This window comes from Euprymna scolopes, chromosome 21 (genome assembly GCF_053919585.1).
Source record: "Euprymna scolopes isolate OS-2025 chromosome 21, ASM5391958v1, whole genome shotgun sequence".
Lineage (NCBI taxonomy): Eukaryota > Metazoa > Mollusca > Cephalopoda > Sepiida > Sepiolidae > Euprymna > Euprymna scolopes.
This window is the reverse complement of record NC_136502.1, coordinates 31,783,080-31,804,843: the sequence shown is the minus strand read 5'-3', so window position 1 is coordinate 31,804,843 and position 21,764 is coordinate 31,783,080. Positions and strand designations below refer to the sequence as shown.

General features: G+C 32.6%; 1 protein-coding gene across 1 annotated transcript in view; it reads left to right on the top strand.

Moving 5' to 3' along the window:
- The window catches only part of LOC145242093 (uncharacterized), a 212,572-nt gene extending 196,611 nt beyond the window's left edge, over positions 1 to 15,961 (top strand). The window contains exon 2 of the mRNA XM_080105010.1: positions 15,707 to 15,961. Coding sequence (XP_079961136.1) covers positions 15,707 to 15,710 — 4 coding nt within the window. The 3' untranslated portion in view covers positions 15,711 to 15,961. The remainder of the gene's footprint in view (positions 1 to 15,706) is intronic.
- The last annotated feature ends 5,803 nt before the right edge of the window (positions 15,962 to 21,764 follow it).

The window sequence follows — 21,764 nt, the reverse complement described above, 5'->3', positions numbered from 1 at the left end:
AAGTATATTTACGCAGATAGATATGAAAAGTCTTTATAAAAGTGTGTGCCTATTTCCATTCTATGGAAGCCAGGCGCGAACGCAGACTCCACAATTTTAGTATACCATCCCTATTTAAGTTAAAACATACTTATCAAAGTATTCTTATGTACATCTATATCAAAAACACTTGTAAACGTTTTTTTTTTAATTTTTAAATTGTTTATTTCCATACTTTGTGGACCAGGCGCGAACGCAGACCCCACAATTTTAATGAAACACCGTTCTGCCAGATCAAACATACCCATTCCTGTGTCTCGATACATCTTCTATCATTATCTGTAATCAGTTTTTTTTAAATAGTCAACCATATAGGAGCCTATTCGTGACCAAACACACACACACAGACATTTAGCTTTATATTATAGAAGATATATATATATATATATATATATATATGTATATATATGTATATATATATATATATATATATATATATATATATGTATATATCCTTTTATAAGTTTGTATTTCCTTATATGAAGATTGGAAGATTGAAAAGAATCTATTATATATATATATATATATATATATATATATATATATATATATATATATATATATATATTTGCATATAAGAAAAAATATAAATTTTATTATTCGACAAGGAATACTAAATTAAAAATGAAGAGATCCTTAATCCGTGGAGTTTCAACGGATGCCTTCTCTTTCTCAGCAAAGGAAAGATAATAGCATCATATAAGCGAGAAATGAAATATTTTATATATATATATATATATATATATATATATATATGTGTGTGTGTGTGTGTGTGTGTGTGTGTGTGTGTGTGTGTGTGTGTGTGTGTGTGTATGTGTGTGTGTTCTGGAATGATATCTGTCCCTTGATGAGTTAAATGAATTTTCCAAGAGAATAATATTATGTCTCTTGAATTAGGATACAGCGACTTAGATTCTATGCAAATCTGATATATTTGATTTTTTGAACAAGAAGTAATAACAATTGTTTGCTCTTCAAAACTAAATAAAATATAGGTTTATGATTAAATTATGTGCCTACATACGCATGCAGGAGCATATAAAACATAGATTTATAAAGAGAGACACATCTCATTCCTCAATCTACAGATTAAATGGTAGTATTGACTATGGTTTTCATCTAATAAATAATTTACGAAAACGAAGACTCTGACATAATATCAGTTTTTCTCTGCTTACCCCGTCATTCAAGGATTCTACGTGTCAGCGAGCCAATGCCAGTTTAATTGAGCTGATGTGATTGCGCAACAAAAGTACTCACTATATGCTAAATAAGTATCTCTTTATAGGGAAAACGGTCAATTCTCGAATCTAGCGGGAAGTGTATCCTTCTCTCTCTCTCTCTCTCTCTCTCTCTCTCTTTGTATATAGGTGTGTGTTTGTGTGTGTATACTATTATATAAAAGTCACTTTGTGTGTGCGCGAATATGTGAGTTCCTTCCTTATACGTTCCGAAACGGCTAAGCTCATCTTTTGCAAATTTCACACAAAGCTAATTTATGTGTCTGGCAGTGTTCTTAGATATGTTTTGTGCAGAAATTCATCAGAGAAGCATCGAAAATTGAAAAAATCCGATCTTAAAAATAGTCTTTCTTTCTTATAAATACAAAAGAATTTTACAAGCGAATATTTTAGTTTACATCAACAAAGGAAATAATAAAATCTCAACAAACAATTTCTTTTAAAAAAAGACAACATAATTATTGACATCTGGAAATATAGTTTAGTGGTAGCGCATTCAAGTACAGGCCGAATGACTTCGTGTTCAAGTCCGAGTGTACCTTACCATTTTATTTATTTATTTATTTTTTAATTAATAAGTGCTATTTACGATACAGGAAGAGATACAATTAGAAATCTTTTTTTTTTCTTTGCATGTTTTAAAACTAAACATTAATCAGAAGTTACTATTCCAGGGCATTCATCGTTAAGTCCAAATATCAGCTGACGTGATATTGTAAACAAACACAGACGGAATTTGATGAACTACATTATCATTATTATCTATTTTGGTTTATATATTTATTTATTTATTTTATTTTATTTATTTTTGCGAATTAGTCCACCAGGCAAATTATTCCTCGTAATATATCATATTCAACAGAGGATTGCTTCTATAATAATTAATGCGTAATCTGCATAAATTAAAATATCATGTTTAAGCTTATTGTACAACCGGGAAACCCTGGGCGTCCAACTACTATATATATATATATATATATATATATATATATATATATAATCATCGACATACAGTCCTGTTTTGTTATATCACAACTCATCAGTGCCGCTAGACTAGCACCTTTCCCAAGTCAAGTATTGAACCTAGAACCGTCGTGTTTACAATCGGCAGTTCTCCCACTCGACCACGGAAACGATGCCCGCAAATAACCTGTCCGAATGTCTATTTAAACAACCATCCGTCCACCACTTATACAGTGCTCAAACCGCCTGTTTGTAAACAATTTATATTATTAAGTCATTTCTCTATTGATTATTATATTGTATCAAATATGTAGTAGTGATTTCAAAAATTTTAGAATCGAAACCGATATGATCTAATACAGACGGATATCAAAGCTTTAAAAATTAACGCAGTTTAACATAAATTTAAGCATACATCAAGTAGTACTTTAAATCGACTTACGCTAAAGACGATTTTAAAAATTTGACTCCTTTAACAGCTATTGTTGCCAGCTAAAAAGCATAATCTAATTTGCTCAACAGGTCTGTATCATTCTGTAAATTAAAGCTTGATAGAGTAGTTTGGCAGAGACGTGCGGCATACACACAGACAAGGTCACTTATATATGAAAGGAGTTTTGCTTCAAAGCTATGTCAATGCAGTTTGTGGGAAACACCATGGACACAAGTTAGTATATATATAAAACACACACACACATAAATATATATATATATATATATATATATATATATATATATATATATATATAGTCATCCACATACAGTACTGTTTCGCTGCTTCACAACCCATCAGTGCGGCTAAACAGGCAACTACTTCAAGCCAGGATTGAAACCCGACCGTCTGTCTTACACACACACACACACACACATATATATATATATATATATATATATAAGATTGCTGCATCTTTCCAAATGATCACCGTCACATTGAGTTCTCCCAATCTTGTCGTCCATGCCATCTCAGATTACAGATAAAAGATATATCTCAAGTAACATCTGTCCATCGTTGTATTAAAGTGACAAGCGCTTGTACGACACGAGTGCCACTCAGCAACAATAACCCAGTGACAAGCCATTGCAAGATGACTGGTAATTGCTTTGCCCGCAGATTTCTCGTAAGAGCTGTCCTCTCCCAGAAGGATTGCCTCCAACACGGTTTACAGGAGTACTTTCTACCCCGCTAATGTCATTTACCCATGACTGGGACTTAGGTAGCTAGGTACCAGAGCATGGTCCACACGCCGGTGGGTGATGAATTCCGCAGTCAACAGGGTCTAACCTCCTCTGGAGGTTTCTGTCAGGGTTACCTCACCCTTAACCTTTGGTTCAAAAACCTTATCCCACAAGGCAGTGGAGATTCAGTTTTCTGGCACTGACCACTCGCAATTCACCAGATTGTGGCAGAACTCACGACGTGCAGGTAGGGATGATTAGATTGGGAGTAGCCATATGTGAGACTAGAGCATTTGTGTGCTTTTAACACACGCCCACACCAATCCTTGTTATATATATATATATATATATATATATATATATATATATATATATAGTTGTATCGCTGTAATTTTCTGAGATATAAATTCACTGAAACATCGGTGTTTGTAAAAGGTGAACAATGCCGAGTAGAGCATAATTATAGTAGGTTTTATTTATACATGCAAACATCATTGGCTACATATGCGCATATATGTTTCTATTACAATTGCTTTAGAAAAGCATCGCCATCGGAAAAAAAATCAGGGCATTGTATAAAAGAATGACCATTTTAAATCTGGTTCCATTGGAACTGATTGGGTACGACGCTGTTACTCCTCTAAAGTAATTACGGCAGAAACATGTATGCATATACTTAGCCAATACTCTGTATAGTTCTAAAAGTAAGAAAGCGTGTGTGTGAGGATACTTCTCAACCTATAAACTCAACAAATTTTTGATCTACAAATATGAAACTTGGTATGTAGAGTCTTCAGACAAGTGGAAAAATTGTAATCGGTTTTCATCCAGGAAAAAGGCTGTTAAGGAGGCAAAATTGAAACATTGATACGTGGGAGGATATACCGGATATTTATATGTTTTCAAATGTTTCACGACTGCGCATGCACAGTCGTGAAAAATGACAGCTTCGTTATGTTAGGTATAAGTTTGTTTGAAAATACTTCTAAAAAGTCATTTCAAGCTGGTCTAATGGTTATCGTTCGTGATCGATTGTCTTTAGGTTTGGATTTCGATATCATTCCGAGTATATTTTTTTTTTTTTTTTACTAAAAAGAAGTGAACTGTTAAGAAAAAAAACATCATATGCTCAGTTTCTTTCACTTTTTTTCATTCATTTTTTAAGGAATTCAACATTGTGTTTAATACCTACAATATTCCTAATCGAAAAAAAAACCTGGGACTCGATTCTCGGCGACTCTCCGCTCGAACCAGTTTCCATTCGGTTCTCGAGAACTCAACGGCTCGACTCTCCCAAACATCTAAGCTCCCGGCCTTATATAATCTCATTTATGCAAATTAATGCGCATTGGAACCTGCTGATTCGTCGCCTTCTCGTCTTCCATCGCTATTGTTTCGAGTTCGTACATGCAGCCAACCTCCGTGACTGCAGTCACATTCAATTTTCACTACACGCATCTCTGATCTCATGATCAAAAACTGGGTAGTGAAGTAGTATCCGTTTTTGCTAGACACAGCTAGCGCTCTCTCCACTCCTACACAGATACTACTTAGCAAAATGGGGCTACACGGCTAGACACAGAAATTAATTTTTAAATTTCTCATTTAAAAAGCGAATTTAATGCATACAAGTCGTTCGAATCGCATTTTAAGTTCTTTTAACAGCGACGACTTTTTCATACGCAATAAAATCCGACTCGACTGATACTTTTATAAAATAAATCCATCGTTTAAAAACGACGCCCTTTTTCCTTGTCAGCACAACAGGATTTCATTTTAAATTCCGCATTGAAATATGATTTCTATACATATAAGTCATCCGAATCACATTTCAAGTTCTTTGAACAGCGACGACTATTAACAACTATAAGCGAATTTCATTCCATATTTAAAGCCGAAATAGTTCCTAACCGAAAAAAAAACCTGGGACTCGATTCTCGACGACACTCCGCTCGAACCAGGTTCCATCCAGTTCTCGAGAACTCAACGGCTCGACTCTCCTAAACATCTTAACTCCCGGCCTTATATAATTTCATTTATGCAAATTAATGCGCATTGGAACCTGCTGATTCGCCGCCTACAGTATTTCTGTAATAAATAAGAATTCAGTATTAATTAAAATATAATATCCATGCGTATTTTACGGCCTACTAGTATTTATATAAATGAATAAACATACTATACTATATATATATATATATATATATATATATATATATATATATATATATATATATATATATATATATCGGATTTAAATAGCACTGGGGCAAATGCCATTATTAAAATTGAGGACTTTTTTTTTTTTTTGACGTTTAATCAAGAAACACTACAAAGTCTAAAATCAATTTCCAAAACATGTAGTTCAAAATTATTTGAACTGAATGAAGGGGGTAAAAAGCGTATGAAAAAAAAGGGGGGGCCTAAAAAGAATTAAATAAACGGAAGACGTCTTTCGGCCGATCCTTTTCAACAGTAACATCGGCAATTTGCGAGCAAAAAAAAAAAAAAAATATATATATATATATCGAGGTCTAAAGACTAAAATTAGCGAATGAGGGGGTGAAATATATATATATATATATGTCATGTCAGGAGTATATGTATGTTAGGGCATGTCATATGCTACTGATACCATGTAACCCAGTACTACCTGCCTTATCGGCGACTAAACTGTTTGGTGAGGAGGGTTGCTAGTCTCCCTAAAGGATTAAAAACAAGACCTTCCAAAGGGCGAATGGACCCTTTTTCGGGGTCAACGGCCAACTAGCACCGTGTGTGTTTGTGTGTATTTATGTGTGCGTTGAGGTGGAAAGGGCTCCCGTAAGCCGTGGTGAAGACAACATTTTTAGGAGAAGCATATCTCTGATTTAAAAAAAAAACAAAGCGGGAGACCAGTACCTGCATTAAGCTGGTCTGCAGTTTAACTTGTTGCTGGCTATCTTGCTCTTGCTTGTTGCTGGATTTCAACATTTTGAATCGAGAGACAGATGGTTAGCTGTCGTACAAAGCTGTAACATCATATTTGTATAGATACCCCCTCAGGCATTTGTCTATTAAAATGATCCTGTGGCAATGGAAGTCATTTTTGGGCTCATGGATTTTAAATGTCTGAGGGAGTGGCACTCGTCTTACAAGACGTTGCAATCATTATGTATATATATAAAGTCGGTATCTTGATACTTTTTCTAAAGATTTGAAACTTTTTCACTTGCTTACACTGATCTAAATTCTTGTAACACATCTCAACGTAATCAATAACTATTGGCAGCTCATGGTATCCGGAAGTGTTGGGGCGTGACGTATTGCGCATGCGTATGTATGTGTTTTGGAAGACAGCCTTACTCAATTAGGTAGGCCACAAGAAAAGAAAGAGACGTAAAAAAAACTTTTCCGATAAAAAACATGGAGTCGTTGAGCGATAGATATATTGGCTAATGGAGATAATCAAACTATGCAAACATGATTATAATCGGAAAACTGAAGAGTTCTTTCCCGGCCCAATCGATCAAACGAATCAATTAATTTTGAACATGGCCCCCCTCTCTCTCTCTCTCTCTCTCTCTCTCTCTCTCTCTCATATATATATATGTGTGTGTGTGTACCAAAAGAGGATCGGGTAAGGTTAATTTAAGTAACGAAAAGTCGAAGTAAACCAATATATGCACATATAAAACGATAGAAAATTAGCATAAATAAAAAAATACGCATATGTAACTTAGGCATCAGAAGGTGGTCGAAAGATAGGAAAACGACGACGACGACGACGACGACGACGACGAAGAAGAAGAAGAAGAAGAAGAGCGAAATGATACATGCTTTATGTAGAGTACGGTAATATTATTATCACTAAAGTCTTTGTGGTCCCCCGACAAAAGAAGGGTTGACCTATGAATTCACCCTTGTCCGTTCGTTCGTCCGTCCGTCCGCACATTTCTCAGTAAGTACGCCTTAAAATTTTTTTCAAATTTTGCACAAACATTAAACATATGCGTAAAAAAGTAGCAGAACAGATTTTCCGGGAAAATTCCGGTTTGCCCCTCCCCCAAAGGTGCCTTTCGGGTTAAAATAGTTAAAATTGACACTTATACATTGGATTTTTATAAAACTTTCCGAAAAGTTGTAAATGACTTCTATATAATTTTTGGTGTTTCAGGAGATCTTTTAGGGCTAATAAAACACTCAATTTTTGAGACTATTTTACCATATTTGTCCAAAATTTCTGCGTATGTCTATTGAACAGCTTTGCTGAACTCAAATTAATATATGTTAAGGCCTTGTGGTCTTGGGGACATTTGGGACTAAATGGTTTTGGGGGAGCAAATTATAGACTTAGTCATTTCTTTCTTTTTTTTTTTTTTTTTTTGCATGGCGCAGAACTCAAATTTACAAACTGCACCGTTTGTTCATTTTCACCAGGATGTGACGCCCCCTGGGGACTTTGGAAGCTAAATGGCGGGGACGCTGAACTTAGTCATTTTTTATGCCTGGTTTACTGTTCACTCACGGTGGACTATGCATGCTTCACTTGCTCCTATTATAGTTGAATTATATGACCTCCAACAAAATTGCCTTGGTTGTTCGTTTGTTTTTAGTTTATGAATATACTAAGTGTATATACCCGGTGTTACCAGGTCGAAACATATTGGAGGGTGGAGGGTTTGGTCGCATACTATTTTAGATACACCAACTATCTAAACTTCTCACGAATTTTCTGTTAAAGTTGATTACATGTTAGATTTATGGGTGTGTAAAACGCATCAATTTTTGTTCATGAGAATTAAACGGGAAATAACTTAAATAAATTAAACTTACTTCCGTTTTTAAAGGAAACAGTTAAATAAATAAACTTACTTCCGTTTTTAAAAGGAACAGTTAAATAAAATAAACTTGCTTCCGTTTTTAAGGGAAACAGTTAAATAAATAAACTTACTTACGTTTTTAATGCTAATAACAAGGTCGATATCCATTAGTCGCGTGCTCTCGTGTAATGAATGAATGCGTGAATGTAGGATTGACATGAAATTCTTAAAGATATTTTAGACCGAAAAATGGGCTGAAACGACTTAAATAAATAAAAAGTAAATGACTTAGAATGACTTTAATGAACTTAAGGATGAATTGAATGACCTTAAGAATGACTTGAATGCTTAAAAAATAACTGGAATCCTTCAAAAACAACTTGAATGATCTGGAGAATGACTTGAATGGCTTTGAGACTGACTGGTTGTAAAGTGGGTGATCATTTTACATTAAATTAATACAGAAAAGTGATCCCCCACTTTATATCACAATAAGTACAGCATGTAGTAAGAAAAGCTACTACACTTTGATCTTGGCTAAAAGGCAAAGAAAAGGGTATTTATTTGCTCTCCCAATTTGGTATGAAGGGTTGCCTCTACATTGAACAAGGTCTTATATATGGGGTATTTATTTGCTCCTTCACCGAGCAAATTAGACACAATGGCGATTTTTAATGTGAGAGGTAGAGGGGAAATGGGGACCAACTCCCCGGGGAGTAGTGGAGCTGGATAGTGACAATTGGTACGAAGGGTTGTCCCTACATTGACCAAGGTCTTATCTGTGAGGTTGCATCCACATATGGTCTTCGCTTGCAGTTTTTTCCGGAACAGATACTACACTTTGATCTTGGTAAAAAGGCCAAGAAAAGCGGTATTTATTTGCTCCCCCAACGAGCAAATTAGGCACAAGGCCGATTTTTAATGTGAGGAGTGAAGGGGAAATGGGAACAAACTCCCTGGGGAGTAGGGGAGCTAGATAGTGACAATTGGTATGAAGGGTTGCCCCTACATTGACCAAGGTCTTATATGTGAGGTTGTACCCACATATGGCCTTTGCTTGCAGTATCTGCCGGACAGATAGTATTTATTTGCTCCCCCACTGAGCAAATTAGGCACAAGGCCGTTTTTAATGTGAGGTAAAAACCAGCTCCCCTAAAAGTAGGCAAAAAGGGGGCACTCTGGTTACCAAAAATAATAATTGTCCCAGTATATAGGGTTTCCCCTCCATTGACTGGTACAAATTATCTTAAGTGCAGCATCTGCCGGACAGATACTACACTTTGATCTTGCCTAAAAGGCCAAGAAAAGCTTTAAAAGCTAAGAACAGCATCTATTAACAACAGACTTTGGATCTTAACCAAAAAGTCCAAGCACAAAAGTGTTACGGAAAGACCGAGTGACCAATCGACGTACCGACGGAGTGACTTATAGAGTCGCTTGCACACGACTAATAATGGACAATAAAATAAATGTAAATAAAAAAAATGACACAACGGTTCTTGTTAGATCACCGAAGTTGAGCCCGGTCAGTACCAGAATGGTGGCCAATTTGGGAATTTCAGACGCTGTAGGTAGGAGGACGTCGACACCTCCCTGCAGGAATTGCAGAAACCTAACTTCATCATCATCACTAACGGTGATATACATGCGCCTGGGGGCCGCTTGTGAATTTCATACTTCCATGGAACTTCCGCCTTTGGAGGAAGCTTGTTAAACCCGCATAGGATAAGTAATATTTCCAAATGTAATGAGATAATTAAAAAAATATATATTAAATTAAAGAACAAGTAAAGACATTAAATTCTTTAAGTTACCTCCCAAGTCTCCTTTACCCATAACAAGATATATAGTGCATACTCACCTTTGCACAATAGTTCTCGTTAAATCCGTTAAGCAACTTGGAGCCTGGCTAGTACCAGATGTGGTACTAGATAGGGTTAAAATCATAACCCACCTCCTTCGACGCCCACAGTCATGTTAAAAGATCGCGCAGCAGACATACAAAAGGATTTGGGTTTAAAATCATTACGTCCTTTCTTACTCGGTAGCAAAACTTAACAAACAAAGCAAAACTGGTGAAACAAGGCCGAGAAATGAGTGGATATCAAACTCAGCGTAAACAAAACAAAGAAAAAATAGACAAAGAAAAAACAAACAAAAAAAGATGACAGCGAACAAGTAAAACAACAAAACGAATAGAATTGCGATGAATAAGTACAAAGGAAAATGCAAATTAAACTTTCCAAGATGGCGTCCAGGTCGACGGTTTTGATTCGAACGGTAAATGAAGCGTTCGCTTTTACAAAAGAAGCCAGGATTGCACAAGCGTTGAACCGTCGCAATCTCTTGACGGGTCTGATTGCCCATGTCTGGTCGGAAACGGGTCTCGACTGAGAACGAATGGACTGGAATAATGCCACGATTTTTTTTTTTTTTTTTTTGAATAGGAACGAAATCCTATTCATAAAAAAAGACATCATGACTCCCATAGCAATTCGACATTGATGAGCGTTGTAAAACGTTTTTAATGCGGAACTTATCTCACTGACCACATGAGCTAAAGTTCGAGAATTTCCTCACTCGGTCGTTTATCACGGATGATATCTTTGATTATTGGTGTCGTTAAAAGTTAGTATTCTTTTTTGTGGTATGACATGTTGAACTATCTTTGGTGTTCTTTTATGTAAAATACTAACTTCTGTTTAAAGCATGTCAAAACTTTTGGGATTATGTAATGTCAATACACAACAATAAAATTATGTTGACAACCCTTTTAGAACATACCACATTGGGGGATTCTTTCATTCTAAAATTACAATAGCTTATCCACTTTTTTTACGGCATATCAACCCTATGTAGTCTAGTTCATACTAAAACAGTATAAAAGATTAATCTCGTATTATTTGCATTATATTCATATTGTCAGATTCCCGAATTCGATGTTACGTCTGATGAAGGGCGTATGTTACATTTATCGAAACGGTGTGCGAATAAAGCTCAAGATAATAACAGTAGTTTGAATATCCTAAAAATATAAACTAGCGGAACCTGAAGAAATTCCGCAGAGGACTCATTCATATTTTATATATTGATGTTGGCATCCTGTGCATTGCATGTTCAGCGTAAATGGAAATGCCCTGATATTTTTATAGCTCTTTTGTTAAAACGGAAAAGTATTTACCTAAGCTAGCAGGGACGACCGGCGTAGCCCAGTCGTAAAATACGCTTAAATATGATATTTTAATTAATGCAGATTTCGTATATATTATTATAGACTCAATTTTCTATCAGTTCTTATATATTATAAAGATATGATTTCAAAAATAAATAAATAAATATATATATATATGTATATATATATATATATATATATATATATATATATATATATATATATATATATATATATATATATATACACACACATATGAATTGGGTGCATCAGCTCGACTCGAAACCGAAACAAAAACTTATGAAGAATAATTGGTAAAATTATGTATAAATAATTCAGGGTGTCCCAATAAAATGTATAGACTAATTAATTTTCATACTAAAAACGAACTTATATGATTTTTTTATTCCAGCGTGATTTCTATATACAGGATGTCCCAATAAAATTTCTACAATCTTTAAATGCCTATAAAACTAACATTTATTCTAAAAGCTTTATGCATTAAAATACTGTGAACGAATACAGAAACCAGCTAATTAGCGAAAGTGTTCAAATTATTGGCGATTGTGGTCCATGAACAGCTGATAACGCTCACTGATTGAATCGAAAACGTTCCTAATCAGTTCAATTAGTATGTTGACACATCTTCTTTCAATGCTTGCTTTCCACTTATTTATGGTGGCTAGTTTTATGGCATGAACCCGGTGTTTTACATGCCCACAAAAAAAAACCATTGAGGGGGGTCAAGTCTGGTGAGCGTAGACAGTACTCGATACTTCCTCTCAAAATATGCTCTTACGTCCTGATAGTGGGGAAGTACTCCATACTGCTGAGAGTGCAATTCTTTATTCCTAAACATCTCTTGAGAACGTTGCATAAGGTATTCATGTAGCAAGTTGAGATAATTTAAAGAGTGTATACATTTTATTGTGACACCTTGTAGATGACTTGAGTGCCATCAGCTAAAATTGAAACCTAAATCAAAACTTATGAAGAATGGAATGTTATAACAATTAAACGACAGTCACTCGGAAGAAAAAAGATGTGAGTGTGCCACACAAAATAACACATACGAAATCGTATTAATATAGAGATATATCAGACATTGTTAGTTTATGCTGAAATATAAGATTTCACGTGTCTGTTTTCAACAGTTTAAAAGACTCGTGTTCTATTTGTGGATATATCAACTAAGTTAATTCATATAAGTTTCTCATCTTAGAAACTCTAATCTGCATTCATTTAAAATATCTCTTAACCAAGGAGACTGAAGAAGGTCAGAGATTACAAGAACATAAATATTTCACATATAAGAACTACAACTTATAGCATTTGTGACGCACATACTCCCTGACTAACTCGATAAGAAGAAAAATTCAACACCTTCACAGTTCTCTATATATAACGGAAAGCTTTCTACTCTAATATTTCCATTACCTCGGACGGCTAGACTGTGGAATTCCCTCCCTGTGTCCTACTTCCCTAACTGTACTAACTTGCAGCGGTTTAAATGAGCAGCGAATGAACATCTTGCTGCTAAACTCCCCAGAGTCCCTTATTAGACACAATCCTCTCATATCCTAAGTTGCAATATGCTTTGTTAGGGTTGAAAGTACATGTAGTAGTTACCTGGCAAGGCCACGGGAGAGACAACCAAACAAAACAAAAACCCTAAGCAAAATTCATCCCAAAGCGGCAAAACTAAATCTGGCATGCCAGGACACTATATACAAAAGTGTAAGACAATTTGAACATATTATATTTGTTTGAAAATATAGGGGATTTTTCTTACGAATTATCATAAAAGTGTAACCATAGTATTATAATCTTTAAAACGCTTGCAAATTTTCATGTAGTTTCATTCTATAGAACGAAAGATATGGGCATTCCAATATCCAATTTGTCTACGAGTATAGATATTTAGCTTCCAAATGATGTATTATGACATCCTTATTCCTTAGCAAGGTCCCTTTAAGAAGATAAGTTAACACAAACTACGGAATTTGGTCAATATCAACATTAAGGCGGTATCTTTTTACCTTTGGTTATCCTTTCCTGTGTTATCAAAACATATCCTTATGACTTCCTACACTGTCTGATGCTTTAATTTTTTATTCTAGAAAATCACTATTGCACAAATATCTGAAGAACTTTTGTCTGTACTGGGCATATATATATATATATATATATATATATATATATATATATATATATGTAATATATATATATATATATATATATATGTGTGTGTGGACGTGAAAATGCTTATACATGGTTTACACAAGTTCACATTTGTAAAATATCATTAACCTCAAATTGCATACAAACTAGAACTTGTAAAGAAAAACTAATTTCAGATTTGAAATCAGTGCCTAAAACTCCTCCAGAATCAGTTAAACTATCCAATGCAACTAACAGTTACTGAAAGTTTGTTCCTGAAAACATGAGTAATAAAAAATTCATCCGGCTACATAATTAATAATGTACTAACTCAAGCCAAGAGAACTTTTTCTTAAATTTTCCGTTGATTTTTCTCCGTAGAAAATCAACAGAGAATTAAAAAAAAACTCTGTCATATTTAACCAGACCTGACTCGATAACGACTTGCTGGATATATATATATATATATATATATATATATATATATATATATATATATATATATATATATATATATGTGTGTAACTTTCACGATTTTCGCTCGTTTGAACACTCTAAACTGTCAATTGTCTACGCCCGAATTTGACGTTTATAAGTTATTTCTTTTGATTCACCTGGCAGTTGTTTAGTGGTCCGGAAGTAAAAGGTTTAGCAAATGGAGTCAAACATGGATGTATGGCTGAACAGTAGAAATTTTACCTCCTACACAACAAAAGCATTTTACCCCTTACACTAGAAGAGCATGAAACGTTAGAGTCCGTATGCATAAAGAATAACTATTATTTATAATGTATAAAGAATAATTATTATTTATAATTCTAATATATATATATATATATGTAATTATAAAACGCAAATGACTTTTTAATGGGTGTTGTAACACAACATCCGGTTTACGACATCCGGTTTCGCATACGTACATAAAAAAATAATCAACGAGACAATAAAATGTATTGTTTTACTGGGTACGTTTTCAGCGTTCCGATTGGGTTATTTTCGCATTTAAATTATCCAAATAAACAATTGTTAAGACTTTCTCGATTTTTTTACATCGTTCATTTCCGTATTACGCTTAAGTTATTTTAACGCAATTTTCTTACAAGTAAATCTACTTGAACCCGTTGACAACCATAAGAGTATTTCCAACGCCGATGTACCCACCGCCTTTCTTTTTTAAAATGTATTCTCCATTTTTTAATACATTTTTCTTAAAAAACATTCATACATTTTCTTCTACACGGCCAACATAAATAGATAACCCCGAAAATATGTTTTTTTAATTCGCGTTACAAATAAATAATCAACGCGGCATTAAACCTTATTGTTTTACTGTGTACGTTTTCAGCGTCCCAATTGTTTTTTTTCGCGTTTAAATCAAAAGATATATCAAAATTTGGATTTAACTTTAAGTATTATGGAATCTATTCAATGCACATTTACTTACATGTATGGCAAACCACTTATAATACAATGGTAGCAAGTTTTTGTTTTTATAAACAATTATAAACAGAACGATTCATAGGAATTTATTATTTCTTCATTTTAATATACTTTCATAGAAATGTTTCTGTTATGTCACAAGAAAACTATTTCCTTTACGTCACAAATGTCACGCTCATACATTAATTCCATTGCTAATACAACATACTGAACCAACGTTCACGGGTTGCTGGTTTACTCTCTCTCTCTCTCTCTCTCTCTCTCTCTCTCTATATATATATATATATATATATATATATATATATATATATATATATGTATATAAGTTTAATATCTAATTTTCCTGGTCAGCGCAAATGTTGGAAACGGCAGTTATAAGAGTTTTGGAAGGAAAGTCAAAATTTATAGCAAAATAAAAAAAATACTTAGCAATTAGTGTTGCAGAAATCCAGTGAAAGTGTGAGGTTCGTATTGTGTAGATTTCAATAAGAGATTAGAAAGGTGTTCTTTGGAGTCTCTTGAAAAATAACCAAGGAAACTTACGAAGGCATGACATTATAACCAAAGTAAACACTATGCATGTAAGAGCAACAACAAAGACCAACAGAAAAATATTAAAAAAAACTTTAATATAAACCTTGTTTATAAGTATTTTTTATATCATAAAAGGTATGAAATGTTTTCTAATATATTGTTTTTTTCTTCTTTTTCAGGTAAGTAAATTCTATTTTACAACTCTTGATTGGCACCTGCTGATGTTGGTTATATAATTATAGACGAGCCCCCAAATAGTTGTCTATTTTTCTGGTGCGCGTTTCCATAATGGGACGTAATTGGTAAGTTTATTTTTTGTCATTATAACATCGATAAACAAAAATGTCGCTTTTCAATCCTCTACTGCAAATACATATGAATTAGCTTGAGCAAAATATTATTAATCAAGATAAAAAAAATACAATCACAAAAAAAATGCAGTTGCAATAGATACATTTTATTTTTTAGACGAATTTATAAATCTTAGCTATTAGATACTGATCGCATGAAAAATACACTGTTTAATTGAACTGGGCAAAAGAAACAATACTTGCTTCCAATCGATGAAGTATAAGCAAAAAATATATTCATTGGCCATAAATAAACAATATTCCAGCGGACCAGATAGAAGGAAGCGTGTCGATATATCGGACAAAGCGTAATCACATGAAATAGAAGAAGTTTAGATGAGTGAATACATTTAGAATTTTGTTTAGCAAGCCAACCTGCAAAATCTACGACCAAAATTTTACCTATATTTTATATATATATATATATATATATATATATATATATATAAAATATAGGTAAAATTTTGGTCATATGTATATATATATATATATATTTATATATATATATATCCTATCATATATATATATATATATACGACTACTTCATTTAACCACATAAATCAATATACGAAAGTATAGGTTTATGCGTAAACTTTAAGTATTTACTTCAACAGAGCTCAATACGTAGGTAGAGCTAGGTAGTGAGTTATAAAATTTCTATGGTGATTAAGCTACACTGAATATTACGCGTTTAATCCACGCTAGGATTCATCAGGCTTATGCGAGGATTTTTTGGTTGCCTCTCGCGTTTTTATATACGCACCTTCTATTGATTTTTTAGTTAGCCAATCAGCTTTCTAGTTTTTACCGGACCTTTCCTAGAGAGCTGATTGGCTAACTAAAAATCTCAATAGAAGGTTCGTGTATAAAAACGCGAGACAACCAAAAAATCCTTGTATAATCCTGATGAATCCTAGCGTGGATTAAACGAGGATCGCCATATATATTACATATTTTATAACTTACTACTATATACATATATATATATATATATATATATATATATATATATATATATATATATACATATATATATCAGATTGTTTATTATTATTTTTTTCGATTCCGTGGTACGTTTCTTCTTTTTTTTTTTTACTCCCTGAGTGCTTTTTAAGAGAGCAGTTATCTGCCCTTTGTTTACATTCTAGTCGACCCACGTTTTGGGATATATTATTTGTAATTATTAATGTATTATTTAAATATTTATGTAAATATTTCTACGTATATAACAGTAAGTTACCCATAGACATGCCTGTTTCGAAGTATCACTTCTCTTCAGTATGGCTAAACTTATTGATAGGGATATATAATATATATATATATGTATATATATATATGTATATATATGTATATATATATATAAATTCAAACAAACAAAATTATTATAAGTATCTACACTGCGGTTACTGTTTCAGTCTTAAAACATATGGGCAAGTCACAATAAACCACTTTTTAGATTGAAAAAGCATTAACTATATTTGGGCTTAACAGAAAACTTCTATTTAATTATACTTTTAATTATACTGTTTTCATTTTCTATTATATTTTTTATGCGTAAAAACAGAAAATAAAGTTGCATAAATTCCGTGGATGTCACGAACGTTTTCTGTTCATCATCGAATCATCTTAAGGTTAAGGAGGAAATGGAAAGGTGCCAAAGGTAAGAAATTGCCATGTTATATAATATTGGAAATAAATATTTACCAGTATTCATGATTAAAGAAAGTGTGGCATTTATATAACGCAGGAGATGTCCAAGTCATTGCAGACTAATAGCTTGCCTAGAAACTGCATGGATATCTTTAACGGCATAATTAAGAGAATAGAGAAAGAACAAACGTGCAGAAAAGCAACATGAATGAGATACACATGCTATACAGAGGTCTAATGTCTAAAACAAAATGTCAAATGTCTAAAAAGATCAAATATCTAAAAAAAATATCAAATATCTAAAACAAAAGATCAAATATCTAAAATTAAAATTAATATCTAAAAATGTTCTAATATCCAAAAAAAAAAATCGAATGTCTAAAAAAGATCAACTATCTAAAAAAACAAAGATCAAATACCTAAAAAAATAATCAAATATAAAAATCAAATATCTGAAAATGTTCAAATATCTAAAAAAAAAGAAAAAGGATCAAACATAAAAAAATAATCTAATATCTAAAAAAGTCCATTTTTTTTTAAGAAGGTAAAAACAAAACTACGTCATAAATAGTCTTAGGAAATTCCACAATACAAACCATAAATGTCCATAATTAATACTTAGTAATGTCTGAAATATCCAAAAACATTATCAATCTAATAGAGAAAGCAATTGAAGATTGGAACTGAAAGCTGAGAGACTACATCTGGCTGAGATTAAAATATAGAAATGCATTCTTCAAGGAGACTATCATCACTAGTGTGCATCTTATTTTAACCCCAAATAATGCGTATTGCTTCTTTGGTGTAAATGACTGCTATTTTGGATCATGTCTCACGAGAGGTTATGAGGAGTTAATTAGCGGGATGTCTGTTAAAATTACGTTCAAACTTCTGCATGTTAAGGAAACAGGGGGCAGAACAGGAAGGGAATTCCAAAATACTAGCAGGTCGCGAGACGAAACTATTAGACCAGAAGTATTTCCGTCATGAAGGGCCCTCAACAGTGAAGGGCTGGAATTTTGCTGCTTTTCGGTGTGTTGGAAGTATGTACTCGCTACCATATCAACAAGGAACACAAGTGCTATGAGTTCATCAATGCACGTTGCGTTAAAGTACTTATAGAACACATAAAGCACAGGGATGCAACTTTGAAGTGATGGGACAGAGTTTGGAGTCTAACCAATTGTGCGGGATCTATTAGATTTGAAACCCGTCTGTGAACCCTGTCTAAGAGGGAAAGATTAATGGTAGATGCAGCAGCCAGAGATGTGGCAACAATTCTCCATAATGAGAGATATATGATAGTTAATACGACATTCAATTATAACCAATCCGTTTGCAGATGAGGGGTGTGAACGAACAATATTCAAACGTTAAGCACCAATGATACACGATCGTTTGCCGGGGAAGGTCTTTGATTCGTCCGCGTGAACAAACGGTATTCACAAACGATATGTCATACCTCAATCTGTTGGTGTGGACTTCTTGGTTGTTGTCCAGTTAAGGTCATCGTTTCCTGTAGTTGTTCTGGCTGTGATGTTTGACAAATGATACGCAACACAGATTTGTATAAAAGTAAAACTGACCTACTTCATTTTACAATTGAAAATATTATACATTTAAAAAGTTATTAAAATAAAATATGGTTTTTCATCTTAGCTTATGGTACCCTTAACTAATTCTGTGCACGGAGACACGAAAATATGCATATTTACTTCATGCTGGTCGGTCGATAAAGAGATTGAGTTCTATAAAATTGGACTATGGATAATTTGTTGCCTAATCCTTACGCGACACACCTCATCACTCAGCAAAATATTTGTGTTACTACGCTGAGAGTGGCACCTAACAAATAATGCGACACAGTAGTATAATTAGCAAGTGTAATGTCGGATACTCGTTACAACAGGAGAAGGGTTTAACCACCTCTTGTAAATAGTAGACATTAAGTTATTTGAAAAATCATATACAAACGGTAAACACAAAGAAAATCTTCAGTCAAGCAATCAAATGAAATTTGGAATGGAAAACCGTTCACTATCGTAGACGACCAAAGGAAAAAATCACAAAAAAAAACTCCCTAAGTAAGAGATCAGATCTTTGCTAAACATGATGCCTATAAATGTCTACGAGTTTTGGAAGGAGACGCCACCAAATAACCGGAAATAAACAAGAGGATTGGAAAAGAATATCTGAGTATTGAAAAAAAAACTAAGAGAAAGCCGATAAGATAAATAAATACCTGGAAAGTATCACTAGTAAGCACAGCCGGCTAATTCTCGTCTGCGACTTTTACACGTCCATTTACTTCGACGTCGATTTTTTCTCCCCCGAGCACCTGTTGCATTTTTCCTCTCTTTTCTTCATTCCTCTTCACACATACACTTTCTAATTTGCATATGCGCATTTTTTCTCCTCTACTGCAGCTGCTCCTAATCTTTGCTCATGCTGGCCATCCTTCGTTGCTACTGTTATTTTCCACGCGCTTGCGCGCACTATGTTACACTAAGCGTTAGTATTATAATTGGGTGTGTGCGTTATTTTCAAATTCATATTTTAGTTTCGACTTCGCAGGTAAAATATTTTTATTTCACATAATTATTAAAGTATATTTTTGGCACTGCCATTCTTTTATGCATCGAGAACTCATTACATAGTTGAAGTTCGTATAATATTCATATTTGTACATTAGATTTAAATGTATAAACAACATTTCGCTGTCTTGAAAATATGTTTTTATTACATCATTTGTTTTAAAAACATCTATTTATGTTGAGCATCTAATAGTTGTTACGTTTTGTTCGATTTTATTTCATGACGGTCATTAAAAATTGTTCCCTCTTTCTCTCTCTTTCTTTCTTTCTTTCTCTTTCTTTCTTTCTCTCTCTCTCTCTCTCTCTCTCTCTCTTTCTATATTTATATTTATTGAATATGATAGAAATTCTCTGTCTCTTTGACATATTTATCATTTATTTTTAAATTTTCAATGACTTATGCAAGCCATTCTATAACGTAAATAGCCAAATTATAATGTCTGTTTATGTCTAGAAGATGCTAGGTAGCGAGCTTTCGACTATCTTGAAGTCATCTTTCGGCCTGATTTAAGGAATCTAAGACAGATTAATTTCCTTTCCGAATATAATTAGAAAGATGCGTTATTTACCCTTGACGTTTTCATGCGGAAGTTTATGGGGACGTTTAATTAACGATAAATAATTTAATCAGCACACACACACACACACACACACATATATATATATACATACACACACACACACACACACATATATATATATATATATATATATATATATATATATATATATATAGGTTAATCATTTACTTGAAACGTACTCAGTTTGCATATACGAAGCGTAATGGATTCCAAAGATTTTCTCATAAATAAAGTGTTGTATAATGATTTTTTATATAAATCTTGAAAATTTTGTAGCGATCTCAACTAAATGAGTGCTTTTATTGGGTTCCGTAGCATATATAGTGTAATATAATAATTTATGTAGTATAATATAATAATTTATATAATGTAATATAATAATTTATATATTGTAATATAATAATTTATATAGTGTAATATAATAATTTATATAATGTAATAATTTATATAGTGTAATATAATAATTTATATAGTGTGATATAATAATTTATATAATGTAATATAATAATTTATACAGTGTAATATAATAATTTGTACAGTGTAATATAATAATTTATATAATGTAATATAATAATTTATACAGTGTAATATAATAATTTGTACAGTGTAATATAATAATGTATATAATGTAATATAATAATTTATACAGTGTAATATAATAATTTATATAGTGTAATATAATAATTTATATAGTGTAATATAATAATTTATATATTGTCATATAATAATTTACATAGTGTAATATAATAATTTATATAGTGTAATATAATAATTTATATAGTGTAATATAATAATTTATATAATGTAATATAATAATTCATACAGTGTAATATAATAATTTATATAATGTAATATAATAACTTATATAATGTAATATAATAATTTATATAGTGTAATATAATAATTTATATAATGTAATAGAATAATTTATATAGTGTAATATAATAATTTATATAATGTAATAGAATAATTTATATAGTGTAATATAATAATTTATATAATGTAATATAATAATTCATACAGTGTAATATAATAATTTATATAATGTAATATAATAATTTA